Source organism: Anthonomus grandis, chromosome 5, assembly GCF_022605725.1.
Source record: "Anthonomus grandis grandis chromosome 5, icAntGran1.3, whole genome shotgun sequence".
NCBI lineage: Eukaryota > Metazoa > Arthropoda > Insecta > Coleoptera > Curculionidae > Anthonomus > Anthonomus grandis.
This window is the reverse complement of record NC_065550.1, coordinates 5,200,195-5,222,436: the sequence shown is the minus strand read 5'-3', so window position 1 is coordinate 5,222,436 and position 22,242 is coordinate 5,200,195. Positions and strand designations below refer to the sequence as shown.

Genomic DNA, 22,242 nt, shown 5'->3' with positions numbered 1-22,242 from the left:
GAACATGTTCTTTAATTTTATTTTTTAATATCTCAGTGCGCATAGCTGATATTTTTATAAAATTTGCAATAGATTTTATTGTTCCAATACAATTTCTGATACTCTGAACCTTACAGGAATGGGCAAGAGCTAAATTTAAAGAATGAGCACTACAGTGCACATATATTGCTGCTGGATATTTTTCTCTAATTATAGCCTGGACACCTTTAAAACTTTAAAAAGTAAATTAAAAAAAAAGAATTATAGTTACCAGTCGTTTCAATTTTATTTTACGTTATAAGATTTTCGGGGGGGGGGGGGGGGGGGTTTGAACCCCCAAAACCCCCCCTAGATACGGTCCTGTATTTAAGCTTATTGGTCTCCGAAGATAACCTGGAAATAACAACCCTCTGAGTACGATCTGACAAGTAAGATTGCAGCCACTCCAAAGCGACCGTTGGAAACCACGCCTTCTAAGCTTATTTAGCAATATTCTACGATCTACACAATCAAAGGCCTTGGACAGATCGCAAAGTACTTGGCAAGTTTTTCAAGAACTTTGGACAGGGTAAATAAGATTGATATTGGCCTATAGTTAGAGGGCTGATGCAAGTCCCCACCTTTATGAACTGAAATGATGATTGCCTCTTTTAAACACGCGGGAAATACACCTTTAAGAATCATTTATAGCAAATACCAAAGCATCCAAGCAGCAAGTAAACACAACAACCATGCTGAAATTCCATCAGACCCAGAAGACGATTTTTTATGTTCAACAGAGCTTTTCGAAAATCATCGCTAATATTCGGTTTTTCCAAATATGTTCGAAACTATTCGGAATTTTTCAAATTTCAAAAGGGCGTTTTAATGAGCACCAAATTGTGCAACTTTGCCTCAATTTAACCGACCTTGTATCTCTTCTAGTTAACGAGATCCCAATGATGAGGCTCGAATTTGGGACACCCTGTATATAATGCCGTCGTTTTTTCTGTAAAATACGCACAATAACAGCAAGTTGCACCCGGCCTGTTATTGCATTTTATTGACGGAGAACAGACAAAGAGTATTTCTCAATTTCCTTGGCCATCAAAGAAATGCCAGAAGTTTTCCGTCATCAAGTTGGTGCACGACCGAAAAATCCCATATGGCGAGCAAAGGAAGGAAAAATAAACGGAAATGAAGGGGGTCAAAAAAAAAGAGTGGCAAAGGTTGTGGTCAAGCGTAAACAAACCGCTAGCGCACACGTAAAGAGGAAGACGAATGCTGAAGGCTGGCAGCAGGCAGATTCGAAACGCGCAAAGCGGCGGCGTTTACGGAAAAGCAAAAGTGAGCGACATTCGGGCACGGGTGGGGGCCTTAAACGGCTTAAAGCGGATAGACCGTTCGCTAAGTGCTTGTCGACCATTGTGGAGCGATTGTACTTTTTTTAGTACAATTATTTGACGCTAACAAATAAAGACGCGCGAAGAACTTTTCTTTTCGATTTTATTTCTTTGATGTTATGGATGTTACAAAGCTCCCCGCTCGCACCAATGTTATTTAACATATATCAAGCGGACATTCCAAAGCGCACACACTATTCGCGAGTCGCATTATTCGCGGACACTTATGTCTTTGCGAGCTGTAAAAATTTTGTCCAGATATCAGCGTACATCAGAGTCATCTAGATAAAATTATAGAGTGGACAAACAACTGAAAAGTCAAAATAAATAGTAAGAATAGAGGCCATTCTAATAACAAAAAAGCATGATCGCAACATCCCAAATTTGGCAATTTGAGGCACGCTGGTCCCCTGGAAAGTACCTAGGAGTATATTTTGACGAAAAGAATAACTTCAAAACGCACATCATAAAATAAATTAATTCATGCAATGGAACCATTCATGCGCTCTACCCCTTTCTCTGCAGGAGCAGTAAGCTCTCTTTGAGTAATAAATTAATGGTCTACAAACAGGTTCTACGTCCTAAACTGCTTTACGCCTCAAACATTTTCTGGAATACCACGAAGACGAACATCAGAATGCTTCAGGTGTTTCAGAATAAGTAATTGAGGATGTTCACTAATGCATCCTTCTTCGTAAGGAATGTTGGTCTGCAATGTTGGTCTGACTGTAAACTTGATACTATTTAAGAATACATAGTTAAAAAATATTCGAAGTTCAAGGAAAAAGTCAGAAGTGTGGACAACTATTAAACCCTAATCGGAGAATTTCTTCTGAGACCAAGGGAAAACCGGCCATGGAAAGGCGTAATGTGATCGTAGCCGCCGAATTCAAATATACACACTAAAACAGTTCTTTTAGTTTCTTGTTGAAAGTTGAAGCCAAAGGACTGAGATCGCTCAGTCCTCCGCCCGAAGCCTCCAGCTTTGTTTTCTCTGCGATCAGTGGGGCTCAGGCTCTGGCTCCGCCCAATGATAACTGGCAACCCGAAGCGTAACTACTCTTTCCTATGTTGAAATAAGTTAGAAATCCTTTAATCCAACTTCAGCACCCAGATGCTACTGAGAAAAGAAGTATAGGAACCAAAAGTACCATAGCACGCAGTTGCAACTGAGAAGGCCGGCAAGAGCAATAACAGCTAGTCCGGAAGAAACTAGTGTAACAAAGGAAGAATATTACAAAGCCACAAAATATTTCTTTTATAAATCCAAGGTCAAAATATCTTGTATTGTAGATCTTAATGTGAAGCTATTTTGCTATGCTGATTACACCAATATTCTCATCACAGCTAACACATATCATTTCCCAGGAAAAAAATGCTAGTATACAGGGTGTCCGGAAATTACTTGTCAGGATGTCGGTGGGCGATTTTACCTGGAACATTAAAGCGACAAACTTCGATACAGGGTGTTATACATTTTTTTTTGTACTTTTTTTATTAACTTTTTTTCTAGTGTACTGATTTTTGCCAAATTTTGTATGCATATTACTAGTGTTTCTTTGTATTCACCCTATTAATTTGACGCTAGTCGTCAATAACAAAAGGCTTAAACTGTCCTTAGCTTAGGAACATGACTTAGAACTTTTTTGTTTTAATCTTTTTATAAATTTGGATGTCAAATTCGAATTAAAAATTTGTATCTTCAAAATTAACACAGGAAGCCTTGAAAACATACATTGTTAAAGAGTAATTTGTTAAATAAAATAACTATTTACGATAAAAGACCTAATTTAATTTTAAAGTAATACTTTTATAAAAAAAATTCGAAATTTTGCTCTTCCATTTTAATACATAAGTTAATTCTTCTTTGGCAGTTCTAACGAATCCTAGAGAGTATGCCTTCCTTCGGTTTAATTCTTTCACAATTGTCAGTAATTCGTTGTCTCAGCTCTTCAAGGTTATTTACAGGAACCTTGTAAACCCCAAAAGAAAAAAATGCATAGCGTTTAGATCTGGCGATCTGGTAGGCCATTGCACAAATTCATCGTTATTTAACCTCTGGGAGACCAGTTTTATGCAGCACTAATACACACATCGAAAAGGTCTAGGGGACAAAGGTATTAAAAGACAATTACATTTGCAAATTATTGAAATTAAACACATTTATTTCGAAGACACTGCTGAACATTTTTTTATAAAAAACACAAAAATTTATTGATGTCTTCAGAAGGATTGATAACGTATGACAATTTAAAAAGGTAAAATAGAGAAAATTCGAAATAACAAAATCTTCAGAAAAGTTAATAAAAAAGTGATTATTAATAGTATATGACCATCGTTGTTAGCCACGTTGCAGCCACGTTTATAGCCATTGCTCTTGCATACAGTTCGGCAACTTTTTTCACACGCCTTTTCAACATATTCCAAAAGTGCTCGGTAGGATTTATGTCAGGGAGTGGCGTAGGCTATGGCAATACCTAAATATTGTGCAGCTCCAAAAAGTTTCTAGCATTTCTTGCAACATGCGGACGTGCATTGTCGCGCATAAGTGTGCAAATTTGCATCAAATTCTGTATCGCATGCATGAAAAATGGTTTCCAGAATTTGATCCCGATATTCGTTGGCTGCTAAAAACCCCTCAATGAGAACCAGATTAGTCCGAAAACCTATTGAAACTCCAGCCCGTACCATCAAAGTTCCGCCTTTGTATCTGCTGTCAACGCTCTTGTAAATTCTAATATTATTCGGCCATCCTAATCTTCTTGTGCGATTTCCACGGGATTCCACGAAGTACTGCAGCTCTAACGGGATGTCTGGCGTAAAGACTGTTTTCATGTACTTAAACTTATTCCTCATTGTTTGAGCAGTGCCACTAACGCTATGAACATTTTTGGCTAGTAAATCTTTCTATTACAACACCACCAAATTCAATATAATTAAATAAAAAAGTGGTTTACTGCAAAAAATGCTTTATCTGTATGATTTCAAACCCTTGCGAAATGCAGGCAAAGATGTCATGGATTTCAAAAGGTAGATTATGATTTTTTTGCATTGTACCATACAGAGTTTTTAGCTAACTCTGACCATCGGATTGGAAGATGAAGATCATCCTTGCCGTTTCTAATTGGGTAGTTATGACATGACCTGCCTGCGGATGTATGCTTGCGAATTAAACAAATGGATTCAAATATGAATAAAGAAGGAAGAGATAATATTTTATATTTTTTAAAGAAATCAAGCAAATAACGAACAGCTTTTGTAGTTTAAAAAAATATGCTCGAGTTGCAAAATAGATACCCTAGAATGGAAGGGCGTATCAGAGATGCGAATCAAAAAAAGGCGTAATAAACTGATCTAGACGTTGCCAAGTTTAACTTCCTAGAAACAAATCCAAGTGTAAAACATGGAGAGCTGTTTTTTGGATAAGGCATTAACTTTAAGACATCCAAGTTACAAAATTCCCACAACCATATTCACCTGGCAGTAGCAAACACTACGATAGGGAAACTGCCGACTTCAATACAACAAGCCGATGACCACACAGGAGAAATAAGAACGATTATAGGGATAGTCAGCTCAACATTTATAAAAATGAAAAAGTTATTTACGGGTCGATATATTGACATGGATCTTAGGATGCGTTTTGTATGGAGATAAAGTATGGATGCTCAAAAACCACATCATCTGACAAACTACAAGAGTTTGAAATGTAATGCTTTCGTAGAATGTGGTGTATAGGTACCTTGAACCATCTACACCTTCTTGGTATAAGAGAAAGCCCACTCTGTCCGAATTGCGGTACAGAAGAGGAAACTTCATCGCTTCTCCAACTGATAGTCCAAGGGAAATTAATAGAAAGCGGAACATTGGCAAACGCCAGGAGTCCTAGCTAAAGAGCTTAAGAAAATGGTTTGATTGTAGCAATGTTCATCTGTTCAGAGCTTTAGTCAACGAGGTCCGGATTGCTGTGATGATAGGAAACGTCCAATAGGAGATACAATACAAGAAGAAGAATAGGTCGTTTGATACCGTTATATGTAGTGCCTTAAAATCGGGCTTGTTCTAAATAAAACTTGTATCGTCTGGTAAGAGACAGATTTTACTGCTGATATTTAGACTAGCGATGTCATTTATAAACAGTAGAAACAAAATAGGCTCTAGAACTGCACCTTACAGTACCTCACATTCTATCGGCTTATAAGAAGACCTCGTCATATCAACCCTTACAAGCTGACTTATGTTATTGTTAATATGACTTAAACCATTAGAGAGGTGTTTCTTAGAACCCGTGGTATTGAAATTTATTAATTAAGATATTATGACTTACACAGTCCAAAGCTTTAGGGAAATTGTAGAAAATCGCTGCTGTGGAGAGCTTCTGGTTTAGACAGCAGTATACTATACTAAAAAGAAAAAACAGATAGAAAAACGAATTTAAATTAAATCTTTAAATTAACACGTATATGTATACAACCGCTATATGCTGCATCTATCTAAGTGTTAACTACATCCATCATCGCTTTGGAATGTTTAAGAAAAAAACCCGTATAAGACCGTGAGAACTAAGAGTTGACCTGCAGACCTAGTACAATTGTTGGCGCCATAGTACAATTTTCACTGCGACAACAGTACAAAACAACCGGTTAAAGGGGATATCTCGATAGAAACTGGGGATATGTCGAAACGCGTGCAAGTCTCGCTCGGTGGATCGATAGAAGAAGGGATTTCGGTGGTCTTTCTACCTGCCGCTTCGGTGTGATTGTCTCATCCCGTCATCGGGACGATTAAAGGGGGATTTTTACAAGGGACTCGCTTTAAGTGAATCACAGGCTACGCTACTTGTTGGCTGGAGTTTCGAGGGAAGGAAGAGAGTTGTTGAAAGGGTTAAAACAGGTGTTTTTTTTAAACAAATGGCAGATGGCCACTTGTTTGGAAGGTTAATTTGAATGTGCTATAAGCCAGCCTTGGAGTCGTGTTTAATGGATGGGTCACATTTCTTGTATCTGATAGTATTGCGGCTACATACAGGGTGATTCATCCAGTACAGTCCAGCAAGGTGTACGGCTTTGTGCAGTTTGTAAAAGTGAAATTATGTTAAAAAAATTGCGTTTGAGAGACGTATAAAATTCATATTTTTTCTTATACGAATGTTTTCATTATTAAATTTAAATTCGATTGCTTTTGAGAATCGGAACGCCGTCGAACTTTGGAAAATGATTGATTTTAGGATAATTTTACCACCCAACAGTGTTTGATTTTTTAATCCCTTCTATATTTTACAGAAAAACTGTATTAGACTGTTTTAAAAGTGTGAGTAAAATTCTTCTCCTTTATAGGGTACTAGGGTATATTAGGTACCAACAATTCCATATAACGTTTCTGTGCCGTTGAGGTGTAGATTTACGTTGCTATAGAAAGGAAATTGAAACTTCACCAATACTGCTTTTTAACTCAATTAACCTGCACAAATCTGGTGAAAAAATGAAAATTTGCTCAGAGTTTAACGATGCTCTTCAGAACTGGCATTATCAATGTTACAACCGTTTGGATAGTATGAGGTAATGTGTTCCAATGTAGTTCCAATGGGTGATCACTCCGTGCTTCGATATGTATTTGCCACCCGAGTACATATTTAAATCAAATCGTTTATTTCCATCGACATCATAACAATGTATAGGAATTGTTAATAAAAAACTACAATGCTAATAAACATAGTATAAAATTATAAGATATAAAAGGAAACAAATTTAACTAAATTTAGTCCATAAATCTACAGTTAAAGAACGTAAAAAGGACCGTCAGCTAACATGGTCCTAAGAGCCTTCTTAAAAGTTGGAAAAGTCTTAGCTCTCTTTATTCTACATGGGAGATGATTAAAATTTTTGAGAGATGTAATTTCTGGACCATCCTGTACCTGCGACAACCAGGTAAAAGGGATGCATAATTTATCTGCATTTCGAGTTTCATAAAAATTAAGATCTCCACATCTCATGTGGTTGGAAAGATTTTTATGTACTTGACATGCGCACTCCAAGATATAGCTGTTAATTATAGTTAGGATTTTTTCTATTTTAAAAGTACCACGGCAAGTTTCTCTGAAGGAAAGTCTCGCTTTGGATTTTTTAGCACTCTCCCAATACTGGAGGAATTACCCCAAGCTAATAAGGCATAGGATAGAGTGGAATGCACTGAGACATAATAAAAGCTTTTAAGTGTATATGCATCCACATAGTCTCGAAGCTGCTAGATGTCATAATTGCTGCGGGACAATCTACTGCACATCTGATTCTACCTGAGGATCCCACGATAGATGTCTATCAATATCAATTCCCAAGAACTTGGCGGAGTGTATGATGCTACTTGATGACTCCTCTCTAAGGAGTAAACTGAATAGCTCGAATCGGAGTGAAAACAATGAAATTGGTTTTCACACTATTCAAACAAAAACCATTTTTCTGGCACCACCCCGCAACTCAAAAGCCACTTGGTAGCTTTTGAGTGGATAGACTGATAGTCAGTACCCGAGACAACTGCTGATGTACGGTCGGTAAAAAGTGTTATGTAGCTGTCATTAACCAGAAGAGGCAAGTCATTAATAAAAAGTAAAAACAAAATGTGCCAAAGAACACTACCCTGTGGCACCCCAGTAACGACAGTTGCCCAATCAGATATGGTCACCTGACCACCAACTTTCAATCTAACAGCCTGGGTTCTACCTATCAAATATGTTTCAAGCCATTTATAACCTCTTATACCATAATGAAAGATCTTATTTAATAGTAAAGCATGATTAATGATATCAAATGCTTTAGTAAGATCAAAAAAGATACCAACAGATCTTAACTTCAATTCAAAATTATTCCATATATTAATTATATATTGAATAATTTTGAATATAGTACTGTATAAAGAGATATTATAGCATCTGATATAGAGAGTCCAGACCTGAATCCAAACTGATGACATGACAGTATAGCAAAAGAATCTAAAAACGCCATAAGTCTTTTTTTAAAAGTTTTTTCGAAGGCCTTTGAGAATACAGGCAGGAGAGCAATGGGCCTATAGTTACTAATTTCTGCTGTCTCCCCCTTTTGATGAAGGTAATGACAATAGTTGTTTTTAGCTCTTTAGGAAAATATCCAAACTGAAATGATAAATTCAAAAGATAGGTAAGTAGAGCGATAATATGCTCAGCACATGCTAACAATAAGTAATAAGGTACCTCGTATGACCTTTTTCCTAGAGGAAGATTTTATAATCTCAAGTGTTTCACCTTCAGTGAGAGGGAATAGAAAAAGAGATTGGGATAAACTGTTGAAAGACACATTTATACCCATGGGTGCCTGAAAATTATTATCTGTAATCTTTCGCACTGACTCTACAAAAAAATTATTAGAGGTATTAGTAATAACTTTCTTTCCATTATCACTATTATCAGTAACCAAATTAGGAACACACTTTGTTCTGCGACTTGAGAAGTTCTTGATTGAGTTAATAATTTTCCATGAGGCTCGAGCTATATTGTTAGAAGTAAGAAACTTTGTTGAATTATAGGCTTGTTTAGCATTTACGATATTTCTTCTATGTACCTTCAATCTCTTTCTATAGGATATCAGTAACTCATGGTCATGGACGGTCTTAGTCTAGTTTGTCTACTTTGGTCTAGTTGAGTATGAAATAGTCTCAACTGTTTGCCCTCATTAATTATCAATGGTGTTATCCACTGATAAGACTTTCTGTGCTATGGCTTCGATTTGTTTACATTTACAGGAAAGCTCATATTAAATAAACTGGAGAATGTGTCAAAGAAGTAAGAAAATTTACTTTCAAAATCCAGAGTCTCAATAATTGATAACCAATGTTCTTTGGACAACAAGTTATTAAAATAGTACGTTTTCATCAAAAAAGGATCTAGAAGTCATAGAAAATTTGCTTAAATCGTGACTGATTGGGTTTCCCAAATCAAAACTTAGTATCGAAGCACAATGTTCAGAAAAGACTACTTCAAAGGTTTCAGTTGAAAACAGTGCATATTATAAACGCCGTCGTAAGTGGCGCTATTGTTTCTCTAAGAAAACATTAATGTTTAAAAAAAAGTTTAAATAATATGTTCAATTTCTTATTTACCTCTGCAAACCAATCAAAAGTTAAAAAGCTTAAAAAGGAAAAGTAAAGCCCCGGATATGTCTAACTTGAGGGCAATATTGATTAATTGTGTCGTTGTAACCCTCACACAAAATTTTGCCTATTTCTTTTTTTAAATAAACATCCTCGTCTTTTTAAATTTCATTACTTTCTAGTAAGTGATTTAGAATTTATTTAACAAAAACTCAAATAAGATGAAAATATGGAGCCATCAGCCAAATTATCAAAATGTTGCCAAGCTTGGAGTTGCACCACCTTGTATAGTCGTCCACTGCGGCACATAAGCCCCCCGTAAATATTTGCATCTCCTTCTATCCTATGCATTAATCCAGTTCATGTGAATTCTTCTCAGATCGTCCAATCATCTAGTGGGGGATCAGCCTCTGCTGCGAAGTGTATGATCTCTAGGTCTCCATTCAATTATTCTTATCGTCCATCTGCCATCATTTATTCTAGTCATGTAACCGTACCTAGTTCGATATTCTTACGATAGCATCTCCATTTCTTCTTCTCACCTCGGTCTTCGGAACTCTTATCTCTCAGAGAGATAGCCAACATAGCTCTTTCCATGCTTCTCTGTGTCACTCGTATTTTGTTTGTCGTTTGCTTTGTTAGAGTCAGTGTTTAGGCTCCATGTATTAACACAAGCAGAACACACTGGTTATAGACCCTTTTTTTTGACATATGGGAATATTAGATCTTAAGATATATGTCAATTCTCCAAAATCTCCAGCTGAGACCTATTTTCTTGCGATTTCACAAGTTCGATTGTCTCTCGCCAATCGAATTTCGTGGCCCAGGTAATTGTAGGATCATAGTTGCTCAATATTCAAGCTGGTACTTTAAGATTTTTACTTGTGATTAGATTTTTCATGAGCTTGGTCGTTCTGATCTTGATATTCAGTTCAACTTCCTTGAATGCTGGTTCCAGTTTCTTTAGCATCTCTTTTGCTTCATCGAATTGCTGCTTTCTTGTAAATATGCTCGATAAGTTTGTTGTAAATTAATTTACTGCGATCTAAATTTAACAAAAACTGTTAAAATACCTAAAGTTATAAAACATCGATCTTTTTAAAATTTTCATTTAAACAATTTTTTGATTGATATGAGGGATTTACCGTGGGATGGCATAACTAATTTTAACCTTTTGTGATCATCATGCGCCTGTTAAAGAGTCTCTTATAACCAAGCCTAAGGCTCCATGGTTAAATGAAAATTTAAAAATATTTATTAGACAAAGGGATAAGGCGTTACAAAAATTTAAAAGATTTAAACTCCATTTGGACTGGGTAACATACAAAAAGTTAAGAAATTTTACTCTAGCTGCAATAAAAAGAGAAAAGAAGAAGTACTTAGACTCAATAGTGGCAATTCAAAGAAAACTTAACCAGCCTTAAAAAAATTAAATGTTTGCACAACTAAAAATTTTGAAATATCACAAAATTTGGCAAATCCCAATGATATCAATAACTATTTTGCCTCATACTTACAAAATCAATCGAACTGCACAAATAAAATTAACTTTTATTCGAATAATTTTTACGACAATAATTTAAAATTTAATTTCAAAGTATCAGACGCATCGAAAGTTCATAGAATAAGTTTTAGATCTTATAAACAATATTAAGAGTAATGCTACTGGAGTAGATGAAGTATAACCCACTAATGTTGAAATATTGCAGTCCTTACATTGATAAGTATGTAACCCATATCATATAAATTGTTGTATAGAGATTGGCTACTTTCCCGATGAATGAAAAATTTCTGTAGGAAAACCGCTGCCGAAAACACCACATCCCAGTGGCTTTAATGAACTTCGCATTATCAGTATCCTTCCGGCTTTGTCAAAAATGTTTGAAAAAATTCTGTATGGCAAATTTATCAGTATTGCACGAACAATAACATTATTCCTAACACTCAATGTGGTTTTAGAAAGGGTTATGACACATCGGTAGCTTTGATAAATGTACTGGATGATATATTTAGAAAACAAGATAAAAAAATGAATACGATTTTAGTGTTGTTGGACTTTTCGAAGGCATTTGAGGATTTTACAACGAATCTTGTATACTTATAAAATCATATCGTCATATGTATCAAATCGTACTCAGAAGGTTACAGTGTCTAGGCGTTTGTCTGCTTCTAGATCCCTAAAATGCGGCGTTCCCCAGGGTTCAGTGTTGGGACCACTGTTATTTTTACTGTATGTGGATGACTTGAGTTCATTGAAACTGCAGGGCAAGGTGGTTCAGTTTGCTGATGATACCACCATACTATGGAGCCATAAAAATTCTGATTATATTAAGACTTGTATCCTTGAAGACCTTCAGATTTTCAGATCAGGGTGGTGTGCTTCCAACAGGCTCGTGTTTAATGTAGGAAAGACGTCTATTATGGGGTTTAAGTGCGATGTTCAGGGTCTGATGTTTGACGAAAATTCCCTCTTGCAGAATAAAGAGTGCTGCAAGTTCCTAGGAATTAGTTCCTAGGTTTGAAGATCATATTTTACATTTAGCTAGGAAATTATCTTCTGGATGTTTTGCAGTAAGAATGGCAAAACAAGAGCTGGAACAGCTGCTCTTATTCACAAAATTCTCAAACTACCCTCTGACACTGGCCATTTGACTCGTCGTGTAAATGATGTTCCCCTACCTATTCCTACGTCTTCCCTTACCAAAAACTCATTAATTTACATAAGTAAAAAAATTTACAATCATGTTCCTCTATGTGTTTGAAATTTTACTTAATGAAATTTAAAAGAGAATTAAAGTCGCTTTTATTGGCTAAGGCATATTATAACCTGGATTACTTTTTTATTGATAGGTCTTAACCTTGGACATGTTGGAAGGTTTTTTTTCCTTTTTTCTTTTCTAGTTTTGTCAAGAAGTTTTCCTTTATTTAGTAATTGATTGTTTTATTTAGTTATCTTTAATTCAAGTATGTTCAAAAAGTTTTGTCTTCTTGTGTTTAAATTTGTTCATTGTTTTGTCAATTTTTAAAATTGTATTTTTGTTTTGTTTTTTTAGCTTGTAGGATGCTTGTACACAAGATTATTCTTACGTAATATAGCACATTTGCTTTCTTTCTTTCCTTCTTTCTTTCATATCTATCCAACAGATTCCAATCGCTGTGCTGTAATAATGTTTTTTCTGATAGGGCAGCTATAACATCTGGCATTCCCCAGGGGTTAATTTTGAGCCCCTTATTGTTCCTTATTTATACTTCAGATTTACTAAAATCATTGAACTTTTGTAAGGCTTTTGCTGATGACACGCAGATCTACATGTGTTTTGATAAGAAAGATTTTAAAGAAATGGAATTATGCATTAATGAAGATCTAAAACTTATCAGAAAAATGCGTCTGATACTTTGAAATTAAATTTTAAATTATTGTCGTAAAAATTATTCGAATAAAAGTTAATTTTATTTGTGCAGTTCGATTGATTTTGTATGTGGCAAAATATGTAGTTATTGATATCATTGGGATTTGCCAAATTTTGTGATATTTCAAATTTTTTATTTGTGCAAACATTTAATTTTTTTAAGGCTGGCCAAGGTTTCTCTGAATTGCCACTCATCGAGTTCAAGTACTTCTTCTTTTCTTTTCTTATTGCAGTTAGAGTAAAATTTCTTAACTTTTTGTATGTTACCCAGTCCAAATTAATGGAATTTAAATCTTTTAAATTTTTGTAACGCCTTATCCCTTTGTCTAATAAATATTTTTAAATTTTCATTTATCCATGGAGCCTTAGGCTTGGTTATAAGAGACTCTTTAACAGGCGCATGATGATCAAAAAAGGTTAAAATTAAATTATTTAAAATAAGTATTTTCTGGTCAATATTAGTTATGCCATCCCACGGTAAATCCCTCATATCAATCAAAAAATTGTTTAAATAAAAAAATTTTAAAAGATTGATGTTTTATAACTTAGGTATTTTAACAGTTTTTGTTAAATTTAGATCGCAGTAAATTAATTTATGTTCAGATATATCGCTGAAGGGAATCACGCCAGATTTTATTACTAAAGAATTATTTGTCACAAAAATCGCATCAATTAATGAGCAGTACCCGAAATGCGTGTAGGCTCATCAATGATCTGCACAAAATTATAGTTTTCAAATAAGGGTACCGATGGGTTTTGCAAATTAAGTAAATTTATGTTAAAATCTCCCAAACAAAAAATTTCGTCGACGGTGGGATAAAGGTGTGAAAAAATATTATCAAAATCGGAAATTAAGAAATTACAATTTAATTTTGGCGGTTTATAGGAAACACAAAAAGCATAGTTTTTATTTGCAACGTTTATTTTAAATATTAAATAATCAAGCTGTGCATTAACTTCATAATCGAAAGCTACCATTTCCAGAGTAAAATTAGTTTTCACATATGCCGCAACACTCCACCCAACTCGATCTCTCCTAATTAACCGGTAATTAGGTTGTTAAAATGCTCGGAATTATCTTCTTGATTAAGCCAAGTTTCAGATAAAAGCAAAATATCAAAATTATTGAGTTTAAAATTAAATTTAAATTAATGACTGATGATAAAGATGTTCATTCATACTCTTTCTCCTATATATATGACCTTACCCAACTTTGTATCCAGGAAAAATTTACATTGTTTGCTGATGACACGACCATTCTCTGGCATGGTTTTGACATCGACTCCCATAATGACTGATTTTGGACTTATACTTAAGTGGTTTAGGGCAAATTTACTATCTTTTAATCCACAAAAGACTAAGCTATTATTTCTGTTTTACAAATAACCATAGCCTTGATAACATTCTTGTTGCCAACTGTCCTTTCCAGCAGTACTCTGTCAATAAATTTCTGGGTCAAGGATCTTAAGTTTGGGGAACATTTACTGTCCCTCGGCAATCGAGCTTCTGCAGGCTGTTGTTAGAGTGGCATGTCAAGAGCTTGGATCTGCTTTTGGGAAAGCGCTAGTAACCTTCTGCAGATTTTGTGTGTTCCTCAGAAACGTGCTGATCGTAGAGTTTTGCACTTTTCTTGTTTCTTATTAAAGGATGCTAAATAATCAGTCTGATCCAAATTCAATAAAAGAGCGTTTAGTATTTCGAAATACCATTCACAATGTTGATATTAGAAATGTAAAAAAGTTAACTATGCCGCTGCATACCACTGCAATCTTCCGGCGATCCTTTTCATATAAGGCTGTGAAGCAATACAATTCAGTACCGGAATGTTACCTTACTTTAAGCCCTAAAAATGTTAAGAGGAAGTACAAGACTTACTTATTTAATCAAAGTAATCAAATTTAATAATAATATTAAGATTTCTTTAACCTTAAGATTATTGGAATATTTGCATATATATATTTTTTTTCTTATATAATAATTAATGTTTTTAATATATTTTCTGTGTAATAAAAGAATCAATGAACTAATAGTGTAGTAATTTAGGTAACATTTATATATTTCTTATTTTAGTTTAGCTAATAGATCTAAAATATCTAAAATATTATTATAGTGTTTATGTCTGGTTTAGTTGAGTAGCTTTAAGATAGACTTGCGCCAGACTTGAACTGCATTAAAAGAGAAATGAGGCATTGTAAGAGTATTTATTCATTATGTAGATTTTTGTTTTAATAAAAGTCATTATTTATTTATTTTATTTTTATGTTCGAAACGAATTCGAAGTAATCACGAAAACCCCTTTACATTAAAAAAGATAAAGCACACATTCTCGATCCCTTAAATATCGATCTCGCAGAACGTTTCTACTAATAAAATGCCCTTCCCCAGTTTGTGGCCTTTACCGCGTAGCAACACGATTTCATTCTGTAGCCACAGCTTAAATAATTACATCTTCCTTATGCTGTGCTGTAGCCGTTCGATTGGCGCGAGGTCGTTGTCAGTTGTCAGTGAATCGCGGAGATCCGATCGAATATGTCCGCCAATTGTTAACCTCCACAATTGTTGTGGTTCATTTCTAAAATTTGTCAATATTCCGCTGGATTTTATTTAAATTTTATTGTTAAACTAGAATTTATTGACCGTATACATACTTAAGGGCAATAACGGTTACTGTATGGCATTCCTGTTAGTGTTTTTTGTCGTGTCAAAGTTCTTTGTTACAGCAGTTTTGTGATTATGAATGATGATTTTTTTGAAAATTTGCGTAATAAGGATCTTACCAAGATCAAAAAGTTTGATTTTAAGAAGGCGAAAGCATCAGGGGGTGTTAGAACATCTATTTCCCCCGTGAAACCTTTACCTAGTGAGACGGGCATTGGGCCAAATGGGGTCAACAATTCCTTTGCTAGTAAAAACCCTACTGCCCCTGTGAAAACTGTACCAAATGATACTGGAAATAGTTACTTAGCTGGAATAGATTATAATGAATTTCATAAGCCAAATGGGATCAAAAGTTCATTTGAGTGCAGAAAAAGTGTCTGGAGTCAATCAAATCCTGTTAATAATAGCCCATTAGATAAAACTAAGAGCAAGACTTTTACATTTAAAAAAACTGAACCAAAAATATCTCACATAAAACAAACACAACAGAGTACAATAAATCCTTTTGGCATTAAGCCCAGAGCTACTTCTAATGATAATAAAAACTCTGACAATGTTTTAGATAGTCTCTACAAAAATAGCAGTATATTTAATACCTCGCCTCTAAAGAGCAGCATCAAACAAGTTAAAATATCAAGCCCAAGGCCAAAATTAACACTTAATAAACCATTGTTTGAGCCTAAAAAAGAACAGAGCAGCCCTAGTTTGTTGTCTGGCAGCAGTAAGCTCAGTCAAGAAAGTATATCCAAGTATTTTACATCAAAATGTAATGAGAAAGTCGACTCTGAAACAATAATTTCACCACTTAAAAAGCTTTTGCTGCCAAAAAGTGACCCATGCCATGAAAAAAACTGCAATAATACATTTAAAGCACAAACTAGTTTTAGTAATAATGAGAGACATGGAAGTCCACCATCTCCTGTTGTAAAGCCCAAAAAAAAATTTGTTTTTAAAAAACGAGCAGCCAATAGTAGTATTTCTGAAGAAATAAAGAACAGCATAACAATACCTGATCCTAAATATGTAGATACTGGACAAAATTACTATGATACTAGTTTGGATGATAGTAAGAATAAATTATTTAATACATCAGAAGCTCAGTGTGTTAGTTTATTACCTTCTAAAGAAATTAAAAATCCTGAGGAAACACCAGAGGCGAATTTATCATCAAATACTACAACCCCATCTCTAGACATCACAGAAGCAGATTATATGGATGATGAAGAATTTGAAAGGCAATTTGGTGGTTTAACAGAGAGTATCGATAGGTTGGTGGAGGAAAGCACTGTCAGTTCCAGCAATATTATACCTTCAAATAGTAAGGTAAGTTAGATCCAGTAAGTATATTTTTACACAAATTTTTTTTTTTTTTTTGTAGAAAAATAATTTTATAATAAATTATGTAATTAATAATATTATTGGACGAATGATTTTCAAACATAACATAAATTTAAATATGATTAACAAGAAAAATGTAACAGATCCAAGAAATAACAAGCTAATCTTCCTAAAAGATGCAAATATCATGCCATAAAGGGATAACAATATTATTATTTTATTGTTAAAATAGCACAGCATTGGTATAGTTTATGTATTGCAAAATTATGCTAAAACCTCTACTCACACTTTTATATCAAAACAAAGCATATGTCAGCAAATTACCTTTGTTATAGAGCAAATTACCTTTGTTGTAATTACATATGTTAGTTTTTAAGGGTTAAGTTCATTGTGGGGTCAATTAAAAATATTAAAATTCAAGCTGTTAAAAACTTTTTTTTTGGTTCAATGAGAATTTTGTTTATTTAAATACCTCTTTAAAGCATAAATATGAAAATTGACCATAATAGTATTTCACACAATTGAATTGGGACACTAGAAGAACATATTAAAGCAATTACTTTTATGTTTTTAATGTAATAAAAGAAAATTCCCATATTAATTTGTGTTCACTTTTCTAATATTTAGCTAAAGATATTTTTAATTTTCTTTAAACACTCTCAATGTCACTAATTTGCCTAGTTTGTTATAATGGCGATGAAAACTTAGGGGTATTTACTTTGATTCTGAACTAAAGTATAACAACCATATTAATAACATTATTAAAAGTGTAATGAAAATACTAGGATGTATATTATGAAATAATAAGGTTTTTTATATTACTGCAACATTAACATAATTGTATAAAAGTATTAAGTAATTATTATATACTTAATTGATTATAACAAATTTTGTGTAGTATGTTTGATCTTACTTGAACTCAAACCAATCAACTCGAACCAGAAAAACTGTTTTACAATAATTACAAGATTTATTATGTAAAGCAGGCAGCATTTATATGGCTGATGTAGAGATATATATTACATTTCATCTGTAACATCATATTTAAGTAATATATAACTAGTATATTTTCAATGAATATTGCAACTCCATTGATGTTTTGACCATAAAAGTTAAACAAGGAAATTAATACAAGGATGGTTTCTTTAAATGTAAACTTTTTAGTATAAAGGTGTGTTTCTATCTCCATAAATAGCATTAGTGCTGATTGTTGACTTTAGGTAAGACTGGCACAACATAATTTTTGAGAAAAACTTTTTTAAATCTACTTAAATTAGGGTTTCATTATAGAGCTCCATGCACTGGTTTATTTATTTATTTATTAATGGATGATCAGTTAAACACATCTATAACTATATTTCAAAAAATTTTCATAATTACTCAAGTTATGAAGTAAATTATGGCCAATAAAATGATGAAAATAATTTTTCACCATCACAAACCTGCAATACTTTATATTATTACAATTTTTACATTTAATGTAAAAAAACAATATTTTCTATGGCTGTAGAAGTCTGCTATGGTGCTATTACTTGCATTTTGCATATTTTCTGGACCAAATTCTTAACTTGCTAAAATTTCAGTCTCAAGTCAAATTATAACTTATTAAATTTACTGTTTTAAAAATTGTATAGACAAATATATAGATACCTAATTGGATATTCCTCTAGTAGGGTGCTTTCTTTAAAAACCTTATTCTTATGACAATTTACAAATTGTTGTTATAACATTTTTTTACATTCTGTAAATGTTTCAATCTATGTAAGAGTTAAGTATTTGTCTTATAAACTAACTTCAAGCTTAATGAAAAACAAATGTTCTTTTTGTGACTGAAATAAATTATATTACTATTAATTTTTTTTTGTATTACTAAATCTGTCTTTTGTAGATATTCTGAATGTTGTCCAGCGTATTCCATTTTTTTTAGTTACATTTTTTAGAAAGGAAACTTCAAATTTACTTTAAACATTTAGCAAACACATCAAACATTGTAATCATCAGTATTTTTCTATCCCTTGTTACAATTTGCTTTTAACATAGTCATATACATCCCTTAACTGATCTCAATATTATATATATGACTGATTTATCTCTGTCATTAAACAAAAATCTGCTTGGATGAAATAGTTCCCAGAATCAGATGTGAATTTAATCAATGTATGTTATATTATGTTATATGACTTCAATTTTAGAGTATTATTACATTTTTAATACTTACAATGGAAAGATCTAGTCAATGATTTTCTTACAAGTGTAGATCTACAGTGCCAGCCATAAGTCGAGAAACTTTGTTTTTTTATTTTTTTATGGAGAAACTTTTGGGTTTCAGGCTATATTTCACACTATTGTACAGAAAATTTTAAAAAACATCAATACTTTGTGGCATAACCTTTATTCCTTATAACCTCAGCACCTCGTCTTGGCATGGGTTCAAGAAGACCGAATAACATCTTCAGAAATTCCATCCATCAGAAAATCCATCTTTATTATAGAATTTATTAGGATTTGATTGTCTAACTTTTTTCTCTAGGTACTCCCACAAGTTCTCAATAGTATTCAGGTCCGGGCTTTGAGATGGCCACTTCAAAACCCCAATTTGTTAAGAGGTAAAGAAATTTTTTACAGTTTTGGATGTGTGTTTTGGATCCTTGTCATGTTGAAATGTCCAAATTATTGGTAAATTATCTTCAACATATTATTTTTCTTAAGATGTTTAAATAATCTTAGCCAGCCTTCTATCTTTACTACTGGGCCAACACCTTTGCCAGAAAAATGTCCCCATACTATGACATTACCACCTCCATGTTTTATTGTGGGCTTACTGTTAGATAAGCTTTTTTTATATCTTCAGCAGAAATAAATGGAATTTTTCATAGAACATCTAATTAGCTTTTCAGTTCCTGATGTACCTGGCTTCTGAATAATAGCAGTAGTGCCTCAAGTTTGCCACAATTTAATTTGTTTACAAACAACACTTTTATGTAGATTTAGTTCTTTAGCACTTATTGTTGCTTGTTTAATTCCAGCTTCTGTATTATAAGTTCTTTTATTTGATCTGTTTTTGAAGGTGGTAGACAATGGTACAGTGAAAACATCTTGTCGGACTTGCATTGTCTTATTTATTTAATGTAACACGACGTTTCGGTTGGTAAGTATCTCCAACCGTTTTCAAGTGTAAACTGACGTTTTTTCTTTTATTTGAACTGTTAAATTTACACCTTGCCGTTTGTTTATCAGGCATTCTGATAAACAATTGAGTTTCTCAAACATTAAAAATAAACTTATCTGAACAAGAACTATTCAGTTAATAACATGTGTACAAAAAAATGCTTCATTTATGTCGACATGAAAAGAAGACTTTGTATTAATTACTCACATTCCTTTGATAAAAATCTTGATTTTTTCTATGTATTTATTGCTCAGGCTAAGATAAACATTTCTAGTACATAATCACTCAAAAATATTGAATACCTTATAAGATTAGAAAATAAATTAAAAGCTTCTCCATTTTTGGCCCGCACTGTATCTAAAATCTAGCTAGATGTTCTTAAAATTTGATGGATACTCAAAATATGGACTATTTTATTAAACATTGAAACTTATTTTTTGTAAAAAAATCTTGAATATATAAAGTTTTAAAAACATATTTTAGAAGTAAACCACTAGTTGAAAAGCTCTATTGTTAAAGTTGCAGTTTTATATTAAAAAAAATATACACAAAATTTTAATATGAAATGAAAAGTACCTTTAAGGAAGTTTTGGTATGATCGAATAGGTAAAGATAGAGTAACCTAAAATATCAGGCAATAATTTTACATACTCTCTTACATAAACATATCTCTCCTTATTACTTCATTGCATATTGCAACTAACTTTTTGAACAAATTTTATTCAGGCATCTGAAAACAATGAGGAAATTAGTGAAGAATTGCTCAATGAAATCTCTAATATGGATTGGGATGAGAATTTTTTCAATGATGAGCCTGTTGAAAGCGGTTTCAAGGATAGAACAGACGATTCTGAAGAGTTCAAAGGTAAATATGAGCATTCTGAAGTAATGATGGAGGTCCTGCACCAGAAGTTTGGATTGAGGAGCTTCAGGTAATTTCATACAACAAAACTTTTCATTATGATTAAAATATTTTTTTTTGTTTACCTAGGCCTCATCAGAGAGAGATTATTAATGCCAGTTTAATGCAGCATGATTGTTTTGTCTTAATGCCAACAGGGGGTGGAAAAAGTTTGTGTTATCAACTTCCAGCTATTTTAATGCCAGGAGTCACCATCGTTGTGTCACCGTTAATAGCACTTATTTCCGATCAAGTTGATAAGCTGACTGCTTTAGATATAGCTGCTGCTCATTTATGTTCTGATGTTTCTAAGTCAGAAACAGATCAGATTTTTACCAAATTAAGTATGAGAGAGCCTGGAATAAAGTTGCTGTATTTGACTCCAGAGAAGCTTTCACGTTCCAGGTAATTATGTATTCATTATTATTATATATATTTTATTCATTAAAATAATACATCTTTAACCAAATAAGGGTGTAAAAGGGTATCTATTTACTTTAATATACAGGGTGTCCGAGAAAAGAGGGTCAAGGGGTGGCGCAGAGGTAGAGCACTCCTCGGGGAATCCAAATCACACCGTATCTTTTTTGTTTTGTTTAGGAGTTATGATTTTGTTGTGATTTTTCAGTATTTTCACCTTCTTAGCTAATTTTCTATAATCATGGTAAATAATGCTTGATTTTTTATTTAAATATTTAGTTAAAACTTGGGCTTAACTAACATGAAAACGACTAAATCCACCAATCAAAATCATGCGCTAAAAATAAAAATAAATTGCTTTAAAAAACAAGAGGGAAAAAAATCGAATAAATTTAAAGGCATTTTTCATTAAAAAAAGGATCATATACAGGGGGTGATTCGGATTCCCGAGGGATGCACTACCTCTGCGCCACTCCTTGACACTCTTTTCTGGGACACCCTGTATATTTATTTTTTATAATATAACAAATTTTAATAACCTATATACTACATTAGAACTATCAAGAAATATGTTTATATATTAAAAACAATCAACCAATTGCTTAATTTATTTTTTATTTTTTTATAACGTGCAATTTTTAGTTCATTTGGTAATATATTAAAAATCTTTGGCACTGTATATAAAAGGCTTCCTTGACAAGTCTTGCATTTGTGAATACTGCCATGTTTATCTGCCGTGTTGAGAGTCCATGATTTATAAAGTTTAGGTATATTTTTGTTTTTGAGATAAACCTAACTATAGACTTAATATAAATCTGGTTTACTATCAACACTTCTACATCTTTAAATAATTTTATTGAAGAGTAC

General features: G+C 33.2%; 2 protein-coding genes across 4 annotated transcripts in view; both read left to right on the top strand.

Annotated features, from left to right (window-relative positions):
* The window catches only part of LOC126736886 (zinc finger SWIM domain-containing protein 4-like), a 410,579-nt gene that overhangs the window by 232,833 nt on the left and 155,504 nt on the right, over positions 1 to 22,242 (top strand). The gene's annotated exons all lie outside the window — the stretch shown is intronic.
* Positions 15,359 to 22,242, top strand: part of LOC126736887 (recQ-like DNA helicase Blm) — a 43,312-nt gene continuing 36,428 nt past the window's right edge. The window contains exons 1-4 of one of the 2 annotated variants that reach the window (XM_050441502.1): positions 15,359 to 16,613; positions 16,674 to 16,870; positions 20,781 to 20,986; positions 21,046 to 21,360. In XM_050441502.1, coding sequence (XP_050297459.1) covers positions 15,623 to 16,613; positions 16,674 to 16,870; positions 20,781 to 20,986; positions 21,046 to 21,360 — 1,709 coding nt within the window. In that variant the 5' untranslated portion in view covers positions 15,359 to 15,622. Of the gene's footprint in view, positions 16,871 to 20,780; positions 20,987 to 21,045; positions 21,361 to 22,242 lie in introns of both variants that reach the window. The other variant, XM_050441501.1, reaches the window with a different exon arrangement.